General features: G+C 35.9%; 1 protein-coding gene across 5 annotated transcripts in view; it reads right to left on the bottom strand.

Annotated features, from left to right (window-relative positions):
• The window catches only part of WWP1 (WW domain containing E3 ubiquitin protein ligase 1), a 112,045-nt gene that overhangs the window by 45,284 nt on the left and 42,763 nt on the right, over positions 1-23,998 (bottom strand). For 3 of the 5 annotated variants that reach the window (XM_027842434.1, XM_027842617.1, XM_027842502.1), the window contains 6 exons: positions 23,149-23,286; positions 22,982-23,048; positions 21,381-21,565; positions 12,196-12,535; positions 7,065-7,160; positions 3,946-4,120 (listed from right to left, as the gene is read on the bottom strand). In XM_027842434.1, the coding sequence (XP_027698235.1) occupies positions 3,946-4,120; positions 7,065-7,160; positions 12,196-12,535; positions 21,381-21,565; positions 22,982-23,048; positions 23,149-23,286 (1,001 nt within the window). Of the gene's footprint in view, positions 1-3,945; positions 4,121-7,064; positions 7,161-12,195; positions 12,536-21,380; positions 21,566-22,981; positions 23,049-23,148; positions 23,287-23,998 lie in introns of those variants that run through there. The other 2 variants (XM_027842552.1, XM_027842674.1) reach the window with 2 other exon arrangements.

The following is a 23,998-nucleotide window of genomic DNA, read 5'->3' as shown; positions in this document are numbered from 1 at the left end:
AGTCACTTAACCTCTCTTGGCATCAGTTTACTCTTCTATAAAATGGAGATAATAACATCACCAACCTCACAGTGTTATTGTGAGGATCAAATGAGAGAATACTTGTAAAGTGTTTTGCAAATCTTAAAGCATTAAATAAATACTAACTTATTATTTATTTTGTATATATTCCATATACATTTACATATGTACATGTTAAACTGTATATGTATATACCTACCTAACAGAATGTAACACAACTTTAACACTGTGTTAAAGACATAACTCTAAATAGACATTTGCTTTCCAAATAAAGGTCTGTTTAACCATACTTTTGTCTTTGAATCCCCGGGGGATAGTGCAGTACCTAGCACAAACATGGTGTTTAATAAACTGATTGATTAGTAAAAGAATTTATATTAGAATTTCATGTATTTTGTGATATAGATGGGTGCAAGGGAACCTTTTGTTTAACCTGAGAGGAAGACAAGATCATAGATTTAGTGCTGGAAATCACCTGAGAAAAGGACATCTGGTCCAACCTGCTCTCATTTTATAAGTGAGAGAATGAGGTCCAGAGATGATAAGTGATCACACAGACCCAGAATTCAAATTGTAACTTCAGATTCAGTGTCATTTCTACTGTTCTATTGCCTTCAGTTTAACCACAACTATACTTATGTGATAAAGTCAGCCCAAGGAGGAGAGAAAAGTAGTCTTCTTTTGGTGACACCCAGTCCTTTCTGTAAGAAGTCTTTCCCAATCTCCCTTAATGCTAGGAATTTTTCCTCTGTTACTTCTTGGTTACCTGGTGGTTGGTATGTTGTCTCCCTCATTAGATGTGAGCTCCTCCAGAGCTGGGACTAAGGTTTTTTGGCCTTTCTTTGTAACCTCAGCACTCAAGCATGCCTGGCACATAGCAGAGGTTGAATAAATGCTTGCTGACTGAATGACTTTCCTCTAAAGAAGATAATAGGCCACTGCACTATCAAGCTCCCTAGCTGGTACCTGAGGCCCTTATTTATTTCTTAAATAAGTGGATACAACTCTCACGAATAGGATTTGCCCTATATTAAGTCAAGAATTCCTGAGATTCTGAGTCTCCAAGTGACTGTTTGCTTCAGTTTCCTCATATATAAAAATAAGCTGGAGAAAGAAATGGCAAACCACTCCAATATCTTTAACAAGAAAACTCCAAATGGGGTCACGAAGAGTCAGACATGACTGAAACAACTGAACAAATACATTAATACACCTGCAAGTTAAAGTCAGTTGCTATGACACAGGGCCACTAGATCTTTTCTGCTACAGAACTGCCTAGAACCTTCAAAGTAGCTTCTTTCCTTCTCTGTTCCTTCTTCCCTCACCTTATTAAGTTGTCCTAGTAATCAATGCTTTCCCCATCCTAGGTCCTGTAGTTTTTCTATTCACTTCCCACACCCAGGCTATCTTCCTCCTTTGTTTTCTTGGGGTTCAGTTGCCAGCAGTCACAGAATCATAGCTCTGAAAGAGATCTTAAAGTTATCCAGTTAAATCCCCTCCTTCCACAGATCAATCAACCACACAAGTATGGTTGTATTAAGTGTCTACGACCAATCAGGCAACAGGGATAAAAATACAAAGTAAAATAGACTCTGCCTTCAAGGAGTTTACATTATAACTGATTTATAGATACATATACATATATACATATATATGTGTATATATATGTGTATAAATGTATGCATATCTATCTATCTATGTTTAGATATATATCTAAACATAGATAGATAGATACACATATACATATCCATATATAAAACAAAGGCAAAGCAGATAAAAGGTAATCTTGTTGGGGATGGTACGAGCGATTCAAGGGACCAAGAAATGTCAATACATAAAATGCTGCTTGAGCTAAGAGAAAGAAAATAAGGGATTCCAAGAAGTGGTGGTGAGGAGTGAAAGCATTCTAGGCATGGGGGGAAAATTAGTACAAAGTCATGGAGACCGAATATGTTGTGCATGATGAACAGCAGGAAGGCTAGATAGGAGAGTTCATACAAAGGAGTAATGTGTAACAAAGCTAGAAAGATAGATGGGTCCAGGTGGTGAAGAACTTTACATACCAAACAAAAGAGATTATATTTAATCTTAGAGGTAACAGGAAGTCACTAGAGTTTGCTGAGTATGGTGATGACCATGGTCAAACCTGCACTGTAGAAAAATCACTTTGGTAGCTAGGTTTGTGGGGGAAATCAGAGGAAAGACCGATTATGAGGCTACTATAATAGTCCAGGCAAGAAATAAAGAGGAACTGAACTTGGCTGGTGGCTGTGTAAGTGAAGTGAAAAGGACTGATACAAGATGTGTAAAGAGTCTTGCCCAAAACAACAAAACAAGTGATAAAACGGAATAAGACTGGGTTAATGGCATTTAGTCCAGCCATGCTTTTATCAAAATACCTGACATTTCTATAAAGCTTTTAAAAGTTTTATAAAATATTTTACATATATTTTTTCAAATGAACCTCACAAAAAGAATTGTGAAGCATGTATATTAGGAATTATTAAAGCTCACTTTACAACTGAAGAACTGAGGCTTTGGAGAATTAAAAGTAGCTGATGAGTAAGCATCAGAGGTAGAATTCAAACTCAACTCTTCTTCACTCCAGTATTTTATCCGTTCTACTATAATGATTCATAAACCATGCCATCTGTGACTCCCTGAGTAGTCTTGGTTCCAGATCTCTGTGCTTTCCTAGGCCACTCAGCAAAATGAAACCAAGATCTAAGCCTAGAAAAACTGTTTCCAGCTCCTGTCCATCTAGGCCCCATTAGACAAAGATGTTGTCTGTTAGTACCTAGAATGGATATTAAAGTAATATTAAACTAAGTTGTCAACCTGAATGGAAGGAAAAAAAAATTTTTAAACAGTAAACAAAGTCAAAGATAGCAGAATCTTATGTGGCTTCATAAAGGTCATAAAGAAAATATAATTTTTGGTTGCTTATTAATTTGGTTATATTGCTGAGGGACTTATCTAAGATTTCATTCTTAATTTTATATGTTTATTTGATGATTTGTCCTTGGTGTTTACTAAGTTTTAAATTAATGCTTCTTTAAAATGTGTTAAATTTTTTTTTTAAGGCAATTGGGGTTAAGGACTTGCCCAGGGTCACACAGCTAGTGAGTGTCAAGTGTTTGGTCTGAGGCTGCATTTGAACTCAGGTCTTCCTGATTTCAGGACCGGTGCTCTATCCACTGAGCCACCTAGCTGCCCCTAAATGTGTTAAATTTTTTTTTTTTAAATGTGTTAAATTAACTGTTGCAAATAGTACTGTAATATTAAAAGTTGTGTCCTGTAGGACCATTTTTTTTTACTTGCTGCTTATGTAACAGGGTTAGCTATTTGTACATTAATAACAGAGGGAATATTTATCCTCATACTAATATTATAAAAGAGTTTCACTGTATTTTATGCAGTACAGCAATAATTTTCTAAACAACATTCTACTGAACCTAAAGCTAACATACCTGTGACAATGCATTACCATTACTAGGAAAAAAATATGCCCTAACTATGAAGAAACAAAATCATTTTTGTGTTGTAAAGGACAGATACAAGATAAAAGAATTGATTTTTACAAAAAAGAAATAATCCAAATACCCAACTACCAGTGAGCATAATTTGTTCAAACAAAAGAAATACGGTTAGAAAACAAAAAAAGTAATAAAGGCCACCCACAATTCTAAAAAAGCAATCTATGTATGCACACATATCTTTCTCTTTCTCTTACACACACACACACACACACACACACACACGTATACACATTCACCAGAATTCAAGTACCTAAAATAAGGATTATTATTCAATTACTTATTGTGCACTAAAAACATCAAATATCTAGCAGGCTTACTGAGGCAATACATTAATCTGAAGAAACAAAACACCTGGGAAAATGTTATTTTATAATATTCTAATTACCGAATAGAGGTATCGTTGGTTAAATTGTTGCATAGCTCCTTGGAGTTGGTTACGCTGAGACTTCCATTGTTCAAAGTTTCTGACTGATTCCATAGTAGGTCGCTGCCATGTTGTTGTTCTGGTGTTATGGTCCACATAATAAACTCTTCCACGATCATCAACTCTTCTTTCCCAACTTGCCCCCAAAACAAAACAAAAAAGCCCCAAGCCCCCCATAATATGAGAAACAAAATCCTTTATTCTTAAAATTTTTGTGGCTTATGTTGCACTTAAAGCATTTAAACTCAAGCTAAAGTCTTAAAGAATTAATGAAACACAAAATTTCCAAAATTATATATCCCTCATAAAAATTAGTAGAGATTAACTTGATATTTATAGTGAGACCTTGTCTTATACTACTACTATTATTACAATGGTTTGCTTACTAAGCATATATCAGGATTTTCTAAGACACCACACTCACTAGTCCTAGTGCCACTTTGATTTAATCACTATTTTCACACTGTAAAGAAGGTAATAAAGATGTCCTGAGCAACTATTGTGCTATGTGTAGAAGGTTCTACCTTACTTAAAGAGATACATTTTTCAATAAGTCAACAATTAATATTTAGTTCAGTTATGCTTTGTAAATTTCACATATTTGAAAATCCACAGCCATAAAGAAAATTGTTCTAGGCTAAAAGTAAAGTAGAGTTACAAGACAAATTTGTTCAATAATCTTTTGAGTGTATTTACTCTAAACAGGTACAGGGGACATAAAACAAACAAAAAATTATAAACAACAGAATAAAAGTGTCTATAAGAAAAAACTGATTAACAGAATTATTTCAGCAACAAATCAAAATTTAGATTAACCTATCCACATTACACTGTAGAAGCAATAAGACATTAACAATTTAATCTCACATTCTTTCCTCCTCAAACTGAAGAAAAAAGAATGAAATTACTGGCTAAATATACAAATATGTTTAAAAAAATGCTGTAGAATAGAGGTGTCAAACTCTCAACCCATAAATCTCACAGGTGGCTCAAACCAGATTAAAAAGTAATTGAGAAATGTTTAACAAAATAAATAAAAATAAAATACAACATGTATAATGTTAATTTGTGGCTAAGTCAATATGGCAAGGCAGGAATGCACTTCTGTTTGAGTTTGACACCACTGCTGAAGAAAATTCATGGATGTCAGACTGATAGTAGGTTTCCAAGAAGAAAGTAAAAGTAACCTTTTGAGACAAATATCATATCGAGTAATTACTATGCTCACATTTCAAGTCTTTCCTGATGCCATCTCTGTGTGACCTTGGACAATTCATTTTACCTCTCCTGGACTCAATTTCTTCATTTGCAAAGTCAGGGGGTTGAACTAGATAAAGGATTCTGAAGTGCCCTCCAACTCTAAATTTAAGACCCTAAGACCATTTTCCTGAATGTGCTAGGTTCCCATAGCACCTAATAGTGCTCTGCTGCTTAATGACTTCTTGTGACATCAGTTATCTAATACAATCTCAATCATCAGGGGACGTAGTAATATTCACTAAAGAGGCTAATTCTAAAGGAAAAATAATTAACTTAATAGAGAAAGTGGGGAGGCGTCATTCATACATTGTTCACCCATCTCTCTCTCCAATCCCTTAACTCTTATGAGCTCCTAGTCTATGTGATGTTTTGTACTGGTAATTATTTGGAAGCTTAAGCAGTTTTGTCTTAGATAAGAAGGGTGCTCCTACTTGAGGAAAATGCTACTTGAGGTCAGGAAAAAAGACCAGTTCTTTCATTAATATTGTAAACAAAAACCAGTCAGATGACTTCCTTAAAGCATAATCATTATGTGGTCTAGAAAAAAAAATAACTGTACAGGATTTTCTGTAATCAGCATGGGCAAAAGCATTGTTTCTATAAGCCATCTGCCAGGGTAACATAATTATTCTTTTAAACAAATATTTGAATGCCTACAAGAAAGAAATTTAGCTAGGTGCTATGAAAGATACAAAAATGAACTGAGTGAAGAAGAGAAGACAGGCATACAATTAGAGAAAATACAGGAGAATATATGATAAATATCACAAATGCAACATACATCCTATGGTAGGACCTGCAACCTATAATAGGATTTAGAAGAAGGAGATAGCACTTTCATTATGGCAGAGGTTCTTAAACTCTCTATGTCATGGAACCCACTTTTGATAGTCTGATAAAGCTCATGGGACTTTTCTCAGTTTTGTTTTTAAATGCACAAAATTAAATACATTGGATTTCAAAGGAAACCAATTACTGAAATATAGTTAGCACAATTTAGACATGGAAGGGACTTCAACCCATCATTTCACAAATGAGGAAACTGTAGCTCTGAGAAGTCTAAGTAACTTCCTCAATATCACAGAAGAATTAAGTAGCAAAGTTAGGATCTGAACCTAAATTTGCTAACTTTAAATCCAATGCTCTTCCATGAAGAGGTAGCATTTGAGCTGAGTACTGAAAAGAATTCTATGTGTAAGGCACAGCATGAAAACTATGGCAAAAAAGCACAAGGTAAGGTTGGAATATGAGCAGACTGGTGTGGATGGCGTAAAGATACAGTAAAATTAGAGCAGGAGTTAAGATGGAAAACTGTGGGTCAGACAGTAGAGGGCCTTGAATATCAAATCAAGGAGTTTGAAATTCATCCTGTGGACAATGAGAAGCATGGAAATTGTTTTGTCAGTTAGCTTATGATTACATTTGTGATATCTGACTGAATTAATCACTTTTTTGACTCAGTCTGGGTCTTGTAAATGTGAGCTGTAAAATCATATAGTTTATTTGCCTCTCTCTGAAAATGAATTTAAATTGAGATAATCGTAAAATAGAGGGCTATCATCAATTTAGAGTAATCAGGACAGTACTCTCTTAAAATATTTGAAAAATTCTGTTAAAAAAAATGTTTTCCCCTAATGTTCAATCTCAGAAAAAGCTCAGAAATGATTGAGTTTGTCTGAAAACTTAAACCAGTTCATCCTACACTGGTTTATTAATGATGCCTTACAAGTAGAGTAAAAAGTAAAAATTTTTTTGATTCTACAAAATGTGAGTATCTTGTGATTAAACACCATTAAAAATACGTAAAGGATCTACATTACCCTGGTGGTAAAGGCTGTGGTCTCTCCCATGTTGTAGTTCGTGTGTTATGATCAACATAATAGGTCCTATCATGAGGATCTTTTCTCTGTTCCCACCTTTAAATAAGAGAAAACAGCAAAGACATTATGAAAATATCACCTTCTTGTAATATAATTGACCTTAAAAATATTTACCTAAAAGAATTAATAATATAAATGATCTGCCACAAAACATTTTATTTATAGATATTTTTTCTTCTAAATTTCCCAGTTATGGCTCATTCTTAAATACTGCTTTTCTACTAATATTTGTTGCCTAAGTTGAAAGGTATAGGAAATTCATAATAATAATGTCACCTTTCTTTTCATAGAGTTTATATATCATCTCATTTGTGAAGTAGGTATTGCAAGAACCATTATCCTCATTTTATAGTAAGGGAAATAGATACTCAATGAGATTATGAGACTTGCCCAATGTCACACTGGGGTCAGTATTTAAACTCAGAACTTTGACTCAAAATTCAATGCCCCAAATTTACTAGTTAGGGAAGAGTAGCATATGCAAAACTGAACATTAAGAGAATTCAAAATAATATGGAAATGATGAGATTTGATCAAAAGCTTCTAACCCTTGTGTCAAATCTAGCATTTGGCTTATTTCAACCACTAAATACCAAGAGATTATTTTGTCATTTAAGCCAGGAGCTGAAAAATCTGACACTGATTTAAATGCCTTTAGCAGCAATAATCTAAAATGTCACAAGATGGGAGTGCTGCTCCACAAAAGCTCATTTCTCTGAGTACGTAGGAGCGTGCTTGTCACCACCACTCTTTCTCATGCTCTACGCACCTTCCATTCAGCGCCTGCACTTGCATGTTGAGTTTTCTCCCATTCCCTTCCCATTGTATCATAGACTCAGATAACTATTATAGACAGAAATCATCTTCATGCTGAAGAGGGGAAGAGGCCCAGAGATGAGGCTCGGCCATGGTCACCAGAGCCAGGACTTGAGTGTGGTTCTTTGAATTCTGGGCCTAGTGCATTTTCTACTTTATATTCTGCTATATTACAATGACTCACATCACTTTTTCATGTTGGTAACAATCAATAACTAAACATTTATTAAATACCTACTGTGTGCCAGGCACTATGCTAAGCCCTGGAGATACAAAAAAGAGGTAAAAAGACAGTCTCTGCTTTAAAGGAGATTAAAATGTAATAGGGGAGGCAACATAGAAACAAATATATACCAAGCAAGTGAAAATTAACAGAGGGAAGGAACTAGAATTAAGAGAGATTGGGGAAGGTTTGCAATAAAGTTGTTATGTTAGATGGGACTTAAAGGAAGCCAGGGAGATCAGTACTGACAGGGCAGGAGGAACAACATTCCACACATGAGGGAAAGCCAGAGAGATTGCCTAGAGCCAAGAGATGTAATGCCTTGTTCATATAACAACCAGGAGGCTAATGTCATTGGATTAGAGTACATGTCAGGGAGTAAGGTATAAGAAGACTGGAAATGTGGGAGGAGGCTAGGTTATGACAGACTTTGAGTGCCATACAGAGCATTTTTTTTTTGGTCCTGGAGTCAAAGGGAACCAATGGAGTTTTGGGGGGAACAGGGGAGGTACTGACATGATTGGACTTCTGCTTTAAGAAAATCACACTAAAAAGTATCTTTTCCCATTTTTTTCTTCTACCACACTGTACATAAATAAACTGTTCTCTGAACATTTAGATTTTATAAATTGAAAAAGAAAAAAAGGCCCAAAGGAGAAAGCTAAAGAATAGCTTAGTAGAAGACAAGCAGATGGCAATAATAGTCAAAGAAACAGAGGGATCAAATTCTCTCTCACGGCTAGTAGTTCATTAACTTTAGTCAGTGCTAAGCCAAACAATGACTATATTAAGAGCAACAGAAAATGGGGGTCAAAGAAGGAAAATTAATTCCTTAAAAGTTATTTCCATAGTATTTTAATAGCTCTTATTTAAATAATGAAAATAAATGGAAAAGGTTTAAAAGATGTTTCTCTTTATAGTCATTTTCCTCAGGAATGCAAGCACTCCATATGTCAAGAGTACAGACATAAAAAGTTACAATTATTATTTTTAAAACACCTAAAATTTTGTCCAGTCAAGTTCATGATATAATAAGTTTGACATTTTCCAAAGACTGTGGTTTAGCCTATTCAGTTGTTGCTGAGTTGTTTTAGTCATGTTCAACTTTCCATGTCCCCATTTGAAGTTTTCTTGGAGAAGATACTGGAGTGGTCTGCAATTTCCTCCTCCAGCTCATTTTACAGATCAGGAAACTGAGGCAAACAGGGTTAAGTGACTTGCCCAGGATCACATAGCTAGTGCCTGAGACCACATTTGAACTGAGGTCTTCCCAACTCTAGGCCCGGCACTTTAGCCACTGTGCCACCTAGCTGCCCCTGGTTTAGCCTCAGATTTTTATTAATACTGCACTTCCAATCTGCTTTTGTATTTCTTTAGTTAAATATTTTGCTTTGGTTGCATTTTCAAATATATGCGAGTCAAGCAATACCCAATTTCCTTTTCTAATTTTCTCTTAAAAATTAAGCCCTCTCTTCTTCCAAACAGTTATATGGCTTTCTCCTAAAGTCTCACCAAGTTAGTTGCACTCTTCTGACAAAGGCTTTTAGAATTCAAAGTTACCTCCATGTTGTGATGAGGCACTGAAGTGGGACTTGATTGAAGTATATTTTTTTTAAAATTCTAGTTCTTTTTAATACTATTTTATATTCATAATTTCATTACCCTAGATGCAGACAGGATTCATGCTTCATTCAGAATGACAGTTTGTGGGACAATATTATGACATTCTGCCTTATTACTGATTGAGATAGCTTCCATAGAAATACTCTTAGGTTGCCACAAGAAAAAGGGAGGGGGGAATGCGAAGAGAAGGTGGGATGAGTATTTGGGAAAACCTGAAAACCTGAGGTAATTGGAAGAAATGGAAAACTATAAACAGGAGGAACTAGTTATAATAGGATGAGGTTAAAGAGGTTTTAGCTGATTAGCCAGGTTATAAGACACTAAGATGGACTTTGTTAACAGTATATTAATGGTATTACTGCAAAACAACATTTGTTAATTATACATTATGCAGGGTATGCTATTTTTCACTTGGAATCAGATGAAATTCCATTATATAAAAAATCTTGGTAGAAAATGAAGTAGAAGAAAAATAGTATCTAGTGCCTACATGCATACCATCCAATAATTTATAGACTTTTAAATTGTAAATTAATACCATAAAACTAATCCATTCTTTATAACCTGAAACTCATAATTAAACCAATTTTTATAATAGAAGACATTACCTATTGGTCCAGAAGTAGAATATCTGTTACTCTGGTGGCAAGATGATCGGTTTGGGAGTATATTAAAGTGAGAATTTTCTTCTGATTGTGGGTTACACTAAATGATCACTGAGGTCCCTTTAAACTCTCAAACTCTGGGATTCTGTGACATAGTAAAAAAACCCAACTGATACCAAAAGTCAGGGGACCTGCATTATAACTCTGAACTAACCAGAGTTGTGGCTTTAGGTAAATCATTCACCTCTCTGGGTCTCATCTATAAATGAAGTGGCTGGACCAGAATCCTAGAACTTTAGAGTAAGAAGGGACATGAGAGGACCCATCTTTAAACATACCATGAATCTTATCTGTAACACTCTTGATATGTCAGTCATCAAGCTTCCCCTTGAAAACTTCCTACGTCAAAGAACTTAATACCTTCTAAAACATTCCATTTTTTTATTTCCAATTATTTAGAATTTTTCCACTTTGTTCAACTGAAATCTGCCTCCCTTATAAGCTGTGTCTACTAGCCTAAGCTATGGCCCTGTGTGCCACTTTTAAAATGTCTCCTCAAATAAATCGATCTGTTGTAACTCCAATATTCTACAAGAAGCTTTTATAAGAAGCCAGAACCTATAATAAAAAAGATATTGCCTACCTAGTTGTATACTCAAAGAATATACTCAAAATGAATAAGAAAGCAAAAGTTATGAAAGATAAAGGCTTGAAAAAACTATTAGGTGTTGGAAATACTGCTACTATAGTCACCTAATATAACAACTCACAAGGATAATACTTTAATTTTTGGACAACTAATTTTTAAAGGAAGTCAATGGGGAAGCAGAATTTACTTCGTAGACAACTTTTGGGACACATTCCATACCATCATATATAAAGCAAGAGATATGATCTATTTTGTAAAATCTCCAACAACACTAGTATGTTTAGTTTTAGACTTAATTGAGAATTAAAGTTTTAATTTCTGATGAAAACAATATGTTCCTGAAAAGTATTTTCCCACTATATTTAGTGGAGTATAACAAACATGAATGAATCTTTCTTTGCTGACTGAGAATTCTGTCATGATTCTAGCTCATGTGGAACATAAATTTTCACTATAAGGGAATGTAGATCTAAAAGTTGTAGAAGAACAGGTTGACAGTATATTGACTCTCAGAAATGTTCCTGGAGGTTTTAATTTTTCATCTCAAATGAATCCTTAGTAATTGTTATTTTTGTTGTGATTTAACTTTTAATATCTAATATAGTTAGAAAACTCCACTTAAAAGTCCAAATTGCTATTTTGCTACTTTTCTTCTAAACTGGCTAACTATACTTCGGTATTAAATAGACAAGGATTGAAAGAATTACACTAAAGTAAAATAGAGGATTTATACATGCTAAAAGCTCATCATCTCTAGTACTACAATACTATGTTTGAGACATTAACATATCAAGAATAAATTGCTTCTAGCCATTATTTTTTATCATTAACCTATCAAAGTCCTTAAGAGTTTATAAACTAGTCTTTTTGGTATCTTTATTCTCAAGATTCCCTCTGCCAAAATATTACCCCTCAAAAGCACTTCATCTTTATGAAGAGGCCTACCAGATAAATCTGATTGTTTAATATCATATATTTCAACTGTACAATTGAGTAAACAACTGTTCTTCGTTTTAAAAGTAATCACTCAAGTGAATAATAAAGTCTGGACCTAATTATTTAGAATCCATGTTTTAAATATGTAAAGTGATATAAACACTCGATGCTTATATCAAACATTATCACATACATTACTATCAAAAATATCCAACATACCCTGGTGGCAAAGGTTCTGTAATGGAATTTCCAGGCTGTTGCCTTATGGGTTCTTCAGGTACATCTGAAGACTGTCTTGGTTTGGCGGCTTCAATAGCAGAACTATTTTTAAAATTAGAAGCAGAGTCTACAGTATTTAAAGATTCATGTACCATTTCTGCACTAGCTGAAGCAAAGTATGCACTATTATCAGAGCACTCAGGAATTTCTTGAGTTATAGGATCTGTAGGAATAGTAGTATTAGTGCAATCAGTAGACAGGGGAGCTTCTTCAGATCCTATTACAGTCTGAAGATCAGGTGTGTTATCAATTGCTGCAGATGAAGACGATTCTCCATTAACTGCAAAACAAAAATTAAGAAATCTGTATTGAGCAATGACAATGCAAATGCACTTTAAGTCAAATACTACCTCTTATCAAATACTTAATTCATGCTAATTATTATACTAAGTAACAAGAAAGAATGCATGTACATATAAAACAATGATCATCTCTTCAAGGATGTACATCTTGGGGAAAAATAATGACTATCAGAACATTTACGTGCATATAACTTTCCAGAAATTGAGAAAGCAGGATTTAAAAAACTGGAAAAGTCTGGCATCAATTTAAAAAAATAGTAATATGAAGGTTTTTCATCTGAGGGAGGGACCAAACACCTCGATTATAACCCATGAAGCCTGGTTTTCCCCTCTCTCTTCCTTTATAGCTGACAGTAAATATCAAAGGAATGGTATTGCCATGCTTTCTCAACGTAGTGTCAAGGGAAGTGGGCATGATAGCATTATCCAGAGGAAACCTTGATATGACCTCAAGGGAAGCAACGCAGATCCAGAGCATATGGCTATTAGCTTTCCAGGCTCTTTAACCTTTAAGGCCCTCTTATGATCCAGCATAACTGGCCTTCTTGTACACAACACTTCTTGTGCTGAACCTGGGTCTTTTCTTGTAGCCTGTCCCCTATTCTGCTTTCTGGGAGTTCACTAACTTCTGTTTTAAGCTATTTTATTCTCCTAATTTTTTTCCTTAAACAGTTCCAATTTCACTAAAACAACAACAACAACAACAACACTTGTTTCATTCCTTCTAGCAATTCTTGAGGATCTTTTTGGCCAAGTCACTCTTTTCTCTGAAACTCTGTAAGTTATGTTCTTTCTTCTGGGTTTCCCTCTTGGGCTTCTCTTAATCCACAGAATTTCTTCCTTATACTTGACATTTTCTTAAATTTCTTCTTCTTTCCAAGGTGGCACAATGGACAGAGTGCTAGACCTGATTTCAAATCTGGTCTTAGGCCTTTCTGGTTCTGTGATTCTGGGCAAGTCACTTAATCTGTTTGCCTAAGTTTCCTCATGTGTAAAATGGAAATAACAACACATACCTTCCAGTGTTGTTGTGAGGATAAAATGAGATAATACTTGTAAAGAATTTCACAAACCTTAAAGCACTATATAAATGCTAACTATTATTATTTATGGATTAGAAATTTGTGTTAGAACAAGTCTCTGCTCCCTCCCAGGCAGGGAGACAGGAAGAGAGCAGCAATTAGCATGGGGTGACCTAAGGGCTTCATCAGCAGCAAGAAACAATGACAGACCAGAATCCAAGCAGATACAGGCCAATCTGGAGTCCAGGAAGTCTGGGCCTGGATGACAGAATAAGACAAGGCCATAAAACTCTTATAAAAGGTGATATCTAGTCTTAGCCTCTTAGTCTCTTTACATGAAAGCAAAGTATAATGCAAGCAAAGTCCACAATCCAGAAACTCTCAGTTTGGAATAAGAAAAACCCAAGTAGTAAACCCAAAAGAAGAGAGAAAATAGAGAACAAGTTCAAATAGATGGAAAAAAAAGAATGTCCTGGATACAACTGTACCTGGAAGAAATGAAATAGATACAAAATGGAATAGTAAGGTATGAAAGAATGATAAAAAGAATTAATGCCTTAGAACAGAAAATGGGAAACTTTAACCAGGAACTGACCTCTGAAAATTACGATGAGCCAAACAGAAAGTTATTCCATGAGACAACCGAAATATTAAAACAAAATCAAAAGATTAAAAGATAGAAAACACAAACTATAAGAAAAAGACATGGAAAACAAGTGGAAAGAAAACCAAAGAATCATGAGACTACCTGAAAATCATAACCAAAGTCACTCCCAAACAACTGGATACTATATGTCCAACAGTCAGAATTAAAAATTGCTCAATCTGTTAGAACCTAAGGGCAAAGTGAAAAAAGAATCCACCAGTCACCTACTGAAAGAAACCTCAAGAGCTCCCAGTAATGTCATAGCCAAATTCCAGAGGTTCCAAGGTAAAGCAAAAATACCAGAAACAGCCAAAAAGGAAGTGATGCAGTACCAAGAAGCCAGTATTCTTCCAACAGAAATCACACAAGATTTGGAAGCTGTCAGTATTAAGGAAAGGAGAGCTTTTAAAATGATACTCTTTTCACACAGGATTTTTACAAAAGCAGCTGACTGGCTCTAGCTGCCCTGGACCAGTTGGAAAAGGCTAGAATGGGTTTTCTTCACCTAACTTGCAGAAATCTTCCCAGTGATTGAGACATGTGTTTCTGAGAAGGGCAGTGGCCCAGAAATAGGGTCTCTCTACTGGGAATAAGAAAGCTGGATAAGAGCCATTGTGGGAGATGGAACTCAGGGCCAAGATTTCTCTTGCTGTATATTTCTCTTCACTACACCCCACTCCCACCCACACCTACCCCTCCAGGTTTCAATCTCTTAGGCCATGTCCTACTATTCAAAGCTTGGAGAGATGAGAAAATGAGGCAGAAGAGGAAAGCACAGTCCTTTCTTTCACAAAGCTGACAGTCCACTATCTGTCTTTGCTTTTCTGGTTTCGTCTCAAGGTCCTAGATGAACAGTTAGATGGGCTTCTGTCATAACAATAAAGATGGCAAACCATCAATTTCACAACCATTATGTTATTTGATTCCCACAAAAGCCCTGGGAAATTGATAGGACAGGCCCCAAAATAGGAGAATTAAAAGAAAATGGCCCAAGGTCATACAGCAAGTTTATAACAGAGTTTGAACCTATGTTTGCTGAATGACAATCCATTCCTCTCCTACTATCCTGGGCCCAAGAGAACAGGTTCAGGTGATAACCTAAGACTGGGCCTGACTTATCAGACTATGAATGAAAAGGAACCTTCTTCCACGGGCCAAAGGACAAAAAGTAATAGTCTAGGCCAAAGTAGGACATAGCTCTACCTAAGCAAAAAAGAAGTGAAACTACAGAAGCTGGCTTTCAAAAAAAGGAATAAAAAACAAAACAAAACACAAAATTCAACAAGCAAAACATTAGTAATTACCATATACTTGAATGTTCAAGCTTATTTATTTTTTACATCTGCACTGGTTGTGCTGTAAGTGGGCCATTCCCAATCCTGGAGGTACATTTTGCTTTCTCTAAAAATAAATAATAAGATCTGCCAAATGAATTAATATATGTGTAAGTATGTAATTAAAGCCTTTGGGGTTCTGCGCATAATAAAAGATTTTTGTGGTTTAAAAAAATGATATTATTAAAAAAAAAAGACAATCAGGAATAACCCGACAAAATTGAGTACAATAATTACCACAAGGAAGAAAGGAGACCTTTAATAAAATTTTAATTTTTCTAAGCATTACTGTGAAAAGGCCAGAAGTGAGCAGACTTCGAAATGCAGGAGTAAAGAAAAATATACTAAAGTACAGATATTTGATGAGTTAGAAGAGCCTAAGTAAGGATGAATTATTTATAGGCTAATAGAGAGAAAAGAAACAAGAGTCCAGGCAGAACCCTAAAGTATTCAAGAACAGTCATTAAGTCAATAAGCATTAATAAGCATCTATTATGTGCCAGGTAGTATACTAACCTCTGGGGAGATACAGAGAAAGGCTAAAGATAGTTCCTGCCCTCAAGGAGCTCTCAATCTAATGGAAGAGACAACAAGCAAACAAGTACTATACAAATAAACTGTATACATAATAAATAGGAAATAGTTAAAAGAGGAAAGGCACCAGAATTAAAGATAGGAAAGCCCTCTTGTAGAAAGTGGGATTTCATCTAAGACTTGAAGGAAGTCAGGAAAGCTGGTTGTCAGAGATGAGGAAGGAAAGCATCCCAGGCACTGAGGACAATTGAAAATGCTCAGAGCTAGACAGAGAATGTGTTGTCTGTGAAAAAGCCAGGGGGACAGGGTCGCTGGATTGAAGAGTATGTTGGGGCAGCAGGGAGGTGAGAAGGGGTAGAGGAGAGTATAACATGTAAGAAGACTAGAAAGGCTGGGGGGGGGGGAAGGGAATAGTTTATGAAAGTGAGGAATGCAGTTGACCTCAGAGCTGTGAATTGCCAGAGGGAGATAGAAACCAGTTAAAAAAAGAATGTAGAAGGCAGACATCAGAAGGGACTGGTACCAGACTTTGATCCCAACTGACTCAAGACTGGAGCAGGTCCAAACTGGTTTCTCCAGCTATACCAGAAGCCTAAGCCTGCTGATCCTACCAAATATCACCCCATCCCTGCCCAGCCTCCCCAGGCCTTCTTTATGGACTTTCAGTTGTTATGCAAAACAACTTACATAACAGCTTCTCCAGGTTGTACCTCACATGAAATTCCCTCCTCACTGAAATGTATTTAACCCTTCCCTACTCTGCTCCTCTTGGGCACTCCAGTACTCAGTACTCTAGTGTGTGGTGACCCTGAATTGCAATTCCCTTGCCTCCATTAAAGACCTTAGCTTTTGCTACTTTGGTAGTCTTTATTTCAGGTTGTCAAAGGACTCAGAATGCTAAACAGAGGATTTTCTATTTGATCCCGGAGGCAACAGGGAGTCAGTGGAGTTTAATGAGTAGAGGGGTTACATGGTCAGACTTGTCCTTTAGGAAAATCATTTTGGTGGCTGAATGGAAGATGACCTGGAACATGGAGAGACTTATGGAACGCAGACCATCCAGCAGGCTATTGCATGTGATGATGAGGGTCGGTACCAGAGTGGGGCAGTAACAAAGGACAGAAGGGGGCATATTCAAAAGATGTTGTAAAGGTAAAATCTTGGCAAAGGGCAAAGGGTTTCCTTGACCAAGAGAGTGGATATGGGGTTAGGGAGTGGTGGCTGAAAGATAGCAAGGAATTAAGAATGACTAGGCTATAAGCATGAAAGGCCTGGGAGGATGTCAGTAGCCTAGACCAGAGCTTCTTAAACTGTGGGTCGCTGACCCTGGTCAAGTCACTTAACCCCAACTGCCTCACCAAAAACCAAAAACAAACAAAACAAAACAAAACAAAACAAAAAACTGTGGGTTGTGACTCATATAAGGTCTGAAGGGATCATGAATGAAAAAAGTTTAAGAAGCCCTGACCTACACATTAATAAGGAAGTTGGTGTGTGTGTGTGTGCTGGGGGGGAATAGGTTAGACAGAAAGATGAGTTCAGTTTTGGATATGTTCAGTTTAAAACGTGTACTGGACATATAGTTAGAAATGTCTGAAAGGCACTTCAAAATGTGAGAGGTAAACACAGAAGTTTAGGAATTTTTTTAGAAGAAGAAGGAATTTCAAAAAATGGAGCCAGTACAGAAGAATTCTCTGTTGTACACTGGAGGCCTGCAGGTTCTCTCCTAGGACCTCCTTTTACAGAGCCAATTAAATTTGTTAAGAGTATCAAGAAGGGATATGCTTTTAGGCAGCTGAGATGGAGAATTGTTTGAACTCACTTTATAAAGATGAATTCCCCTTACAGCCAGCTCAAAGACAGAGATTTGCAAGAGAAGGGGTGGAGTTCCTAAAGGAAATGGATTTGATAGACTGAATTTATTCCTCTTTTGTCTCACTCCCCAACAAGGCCTGTCATATTTCATGCATATCTGAGGGACAATTAAAGGCTCCCTTCTGGGTGAAGCCCCACCAGATTGGCTTTAGACCTTAGCTATGGGCCTCCCCCACCACACAATCATACATATACATGTGGGCTGTTCAGCTGTTGGAACTTGAGAAGGATGCTGGGACAGTTGTGGTTTAGGCCAAATACTGCTTTCAGTGTAAATACACATTCTGGGAATGAGTGAGATTATAGAGCCCCAGGCCACCTTGCTAAGTAGGTAAAGCCAGTTGATATCATCCCCAGGAATGTGTCTCCTATAAAAAAATGGGTTTATAATAAAATAATGGCAAACCACTCCAGTATCTTTGTCAAGAAAATCCCAAACAGGGTCACAAAGAGTCGGACACAAATGAAAAATGACTGAACAACAACCACAAATATACTTATAAAACTGAACCAGAAAACTAAGCACTGGGCACTTGGCACATAAGAATGGACTGTTTTTGGACATAGTTCTGGTTAATCCCCTTTGGTTCTTCCCTACTCCTTTCTCAACAAAGAGCTGCCTTAGCCTTAAGGTCCTTACTCCCTGAGAGGGTTTCCTATACCTTGGAGAAGTAGGTTAAGTCCTCCTAAATTGGTAGACTTCCCTTCCTTTTGGATGATTCAGGGAACTCTTCCCAGAAAAGGCTTAGAGGACCAAAGAGTAGCATTGTTGGGAGGTGTCTAGTTTTCTTACAGCAAGAGGTGAAACTTGCTATGTAATTATGGTAAGCGTGTTTTTACAAGGAAGAACGGAGAACCCTAAGTTGACTTGGTGGTAATTCTGAGTCACTGGATGAGGGTAAGGGAGAGCCTTTATTTAGCCACTAAATGGGGTAGCCCTTCCACAGAAGCCTCCACGGGAGCAAAGATTTTGTCATTCTCCTAATGCAGCTCTTAGGGAGGGAAAGGTTTAGTGGGTGGCAGCATAGGGAGAGCTTTGGTATAAACTCAGAACCCAAAATAAGTTGCAGGCAAGAAATTTGTGACTTCTTAGCCATTTTAATACAGATGATTCTGATACAATGCAAGAAAACAATTGTCAATTGGGTCCAAAGTATCCAAACAGAGGCCCTTGTATTCCTCAAGTTGCTCCTGCTCATCATTACCATCTCATATCAAGAGAAAAAAATCTGTGGCTACCCTGAAGTATAATCATCTGTACTGTGGCTCTGATGTTCCTGGTGCTGCTCTGGTTCATCATCACCACTTTGCATTAGGACACCCTCTGTGAACTTCAAAGATGTGGCATAATCCATCACATGAATTAGACTATAAGAATTTGAATCTAAGTCCTTCCAAAGGGGAGGAGGAAAGATCTAGATGCGACCTTTTTGTTTTGTTCTTTCTCTTGTGACAGAAAGGTTGTCTAGTTATTTAAATGTACTGTCCTTTACAACTGGCTTCTTAAACTTTCCCCCTCCTTTCACATTTGCATTGCATGACCTAAGAAGGGTGCAAGGCCTAAAGCGGTGCAAAGTACACATGCTTTGTATTCAGAACCAAGGCTGCAGTGAAGTTGCCATGGGCAAGCACTGCCAGAAACATCTTGGATTCATTATACATTTTATTTTTAATTAATTTTTGGTTGCTGCATGTTCAGAAACCTTTTATTGTTGCCAAATTTTGGTTGCGACCCACAATTTAAGAAGCACTGCTTTAGAAGATCATTAGAACTTTGCTGTTAAGGGGTATTATGTGACAGGACCAGCGTTTCCTGAAAAAACTTCTTTGAAGTCCCCAAGATAGCTTCCTACCTCCATGAAATCTGATTGACCCCAGTTTCCCTAATGCATTTTCCTGGTCTGGAGGCATGAAAGGTCACAGGTGTGTGTAGTCGGCACTTCTCAGACTCAGATGGAGAAATGGGAAAAATGTTACAGCAGCACTGAGAGAGACTATAGGTTATGTGTTTTTATTTTGCCTCATTCTCCTTTTTTTCCCCCCAGGACAGGAGGAGTATATACTATGATGAGAAATGTAAAAGGAGGTGGGAAAAGAAGATTATACTCATGCAAGATCCTCAATTAAACAAACATATGAAAGTTATAGGAAGACTGAGAGGCCACAGCACTGCTAGACAAGTAAAATTTGAGCTTTCATTTTTAGTAATCTTTTTTTTTTTTTTTGGTTAGGTAATTGGGGTTAAGTGACTTGCTCAGAGTCACACAGCTAATGAGTGCCATGCATCTGAGCCCGGATTTGAACTCAGATCCTCTTGACTCCAGGGCTGGTGCTCTATCCACTGTGCCATCTAGCTGCCCTGAGAGCTTTCATTTTTAAGATGAGGATCAACTTCTAAATCACTTGGTAGCACCCAAGAAATTCCATTCAGAATTTTCACAAAAGTTTCTACCACTTTCATCCTCATCCAAAGCATATTTTTCCTAATTCACATTTGAGATATATTTTTAAAAATAACTTTTTATTTAAAAATTTTTTTCAGGGTCAGCTAGATGGTGCGGTGGATAGAGCACCAATCTTGTCATCAGGAGGATGTAAGTTCAAATCCAGCCTCAGACATTTGACATTTGATACTTACTAGCTATGTGACCCTGGGCAAGTCACTTAACCCTGACTGCCTCACCCAAATAAACAAATAAATAAACGAACGAACGAACAAGTGAATGAATTTCTGGCCTACCTACTCACATTACACAGTCCTGGCCTCCACTATTTTTCATTTCAAGTGTATAATAGTATCAAAAATACATTCTGGATTAACTTTCTCAAGATATTTAGTTTTGAAACACTTTTTCATGAGAAAAAATTTGGAACTCACAAGCAAAAGACTTAAACATTCTTGTAAATACTTGTAATACAGGAAAAACCTCAAATATAAAGAATCTTCTTTCAATGTGTTTTGGTATGGACCTATGATTTCATCATTGTAGGGATCTTCTGGTGAAAAAACTTCCTCTCCCAGTACAGATCAGCAGCTGTTCTGCAACTTAAAATTTTAGAGAGCTGTCTGGGGGAACTAAGAGCTGAAGTGACTGGCCCAGGGTCACACAGCTTCTATACATCAGAGACAGGACTTAAATGAAGAATTCCTTACTGATATGCAAGCTTTTTATCCATTACAGCACAAAGTCTCTCTAACAGATTTACAAAGGGAGGAAAACATGTAAGTAACATGAGAAAACTCAAATAATTCAATTTTCTTTCAGTATTTTTAAACCCCAAACTCTTATACAAATAGTATTAAGCAAATATTTTAAAGTTAAGAAACCAGTAAATAAAGTAAAAATTGAATTATTTATCAAACTTTATAGATTTTCATTAAGACCATCTTTCAATGTTTTTCCTTTCTTACCAGTGTTATTGGCAGACTGAGATGTAAGTGGTTTTGAAGCTGGTGTATTTTTAGGTCTGGTAGCAACATGAGAAGGAGATGAGGGTGTGCTGTTTCCATTAAGTACATGTATGCATAATGAATTTTGCACTACTGAGTTTGCAGGTGTATGGTTATCTATTCCATTAGCAACTTCAATGGCAGATCTTAAAAAAAAAAAATACACAAATAAAACAACCTGACATAAGAACCATTAAGGTATAAAATATCTTAAAAGGATATTTAGATTCAAAATTCCTTTCTTTGTCTTAAAACACATACATAAAATAACAGAAATGTATATCTCACTATATTACAAATTCAATTTTTCAACCAGAAGAAAAGTAGTAAGTACAAGAGTATAAGCAATTCTAACATTTAGATATCACAATGCAAAATAATATGTAGAGCACGCATTTCTCACAAAACTCACAAAAGCATATCAATTTAATGAGTTGTAAAAAAGAATATGAATAAACTTCCACCAGTGTCTATATCTTTATGAAAAATAACAATATGGAATCCTTTTAAAATACCATAGTAAAAAAATGCTAGAAATTAAATCAACAAATATTGAGCAAGAACTATGTTTTAAAAAACACTGGTAGAAACTTAAATAACAAAAACTTTGATTTCCACAACAGGTCAAATAATGTACAAAAGAATTATAAAAGTTAACATATGGCACACATGTTAGCTCAAATTAACACCTTGAGAAAGGGTACATGCTAGATATCTGTCTAACACGGGAAACCACCTCTTTATGAGGTATTTTCTATATTTCATCAAAGAAAACCCTCAGATCCTAAACTACCTTATATCAAATCTACTAAACATAACAAATTTCAGCAAAGTGACATTTAAGGTCTCTCTGTTTATTATAAATAAAAAAATTCATAGTACCACCAAAATGAACTGTTACCTATGGCAAATAACTCGTTTCACAGTCTCAATACTGAGCATCATCATAAATATGGTAAATGTTTTCTTTAAATAATATCTCATTTCTCTAATACTAACTTTTCAGGTTTTTATACAGGATACTAGAACTATTAATAACTATGTAACTCAACAAATGTCAGAACTCATTCATGGGCTACTTTAAACAATAAACAAGTCAATTAAAAATCTGTAAGTTCTTATATTTCTGGGCCTTAGTTTCTATCTTTTAGAGTCTTTCTATCTTTTAGTGTCTTTCATACTGGTAAAATTATACTAGAGCAAGAGGTCTTAACCCAGGGATCCTGGAACTTATTTTTTAAAATATTTTGATAACTCTATTTCAATATAATTGATTTTATTTGTATCCCTATTTATGCTATTTTATGTAATTAAAAACATTATCCTGGGAAGGGATCCATGACACAAAAAAGGTTAAGAATTCTTGTGAGAAGGATCATCTTTTCTAGAGAACTGTTTATTTTTACAAGGAAAAAGGTTACTATTTTCTTAGACAATTTTGAATTATATTTGGATAAGAAAACTTTAATTGCACAAGCATAAAAATTAAATTTGAAAAGTTCCAAATATTGGAAATGCACTTCTTCTCACTGGCACAAATATTAAAATTAAGTATTTCTAACCTGGTTGTAGTCCTTGCTGAAGTTTCTCTGTTTTCATACATGGCATCACCATTCTGCTGTACTTCTACTAAATAATAAGAAACAAATAAAAATGGGGCTTTTTTTCTCCCTCAATGAAATAGCATATATTATTTATTTATTTTTAAAGGGCATATAAATTCGCTTACTGGCTGTTGCTGAAGGGCAATTTGTTAGCGTTTCTTGCTCAACCACCAATCCATCAAGCACAACTGTCAGTTCACCAGTTTGTACTATTCCACTCTTGTTCTCCAAGGAGAGTTTTAATTGTTCTTCCACTCTTTCCACTACAAAAAAAGAAACATTCAAATTCAGAAGCTTTTGACATGAAATGACATTTTTAAATAAAAGAGATTTCTAAAAAACCAAACAAGCTTATTATAATACAGTTCCTAACAACTCTTGGGAAACAAAAAACCAAAAAACAAACAAACCACACTCTCTGTCTCTCTCTCTCTCTGTCTCTCTCTCTCTCTCTTTTTCCCCCTAGCAAGATACAACTTCACAGTTACTAGCTAAAAATCACTGGTCAGCCCTCTCTCAATCTCATCTTAATTATTCCATCTTTCTATCTTTAACCTGTCCATTTTCCCCATCAGTTTTATCCCTATAGCATACAAGTAGGTTAATAAGCAGACAGCTTGTGGAAGTCCAAGAGCATATGTAATAGCAAATATTTCTGATACCAATAAACTGGACATAGGCTCTTTTGAAATATTTGCCCTGAATTTAAATTTCTGCACTGGCAAAGGTGAAATCTGTTGAAAGTGTCAACTAGTTCTGATGATTGTGATTAAGTTCATGAACTTGATGTTTAATATGTATATACTCTAGTTACCAATAGAGTTCTTCCTTTCCTTTACCTCCAATGAGCTAGGAATCAAATGTGCAAACTTAATTTTACTTAGTTATCAAGAACCAGTCTTATTGTGCTAAGTAAAAGCCATTAGTTTCCAAAAACAAAATAAAATCAACAATTCACTAATGGAAATCTCCAGG

The sequence above is a fragment of the Vombatus ursinus genome, unplaced genomic scaffold (genome assembly GCF_900497805.2).
Source record: "Vombatus ursinus unplaced genomic scaffold, bare-nosed wombat genome assembly UNPS02000577.1, whole genome shotgun sequence".
NCBI classification, from domain to species: Eukaryota; Metazoa; Chordata; class Mammalia; order Diprotodontia; family Vombatidae; genus Vombatus; species Vombatus ursinus.
The sequence above is the reverse complement of the archived record's forward strand: the minus strand, read 5'-3'. Positions and strand labels throughout refer to the sequence as shown.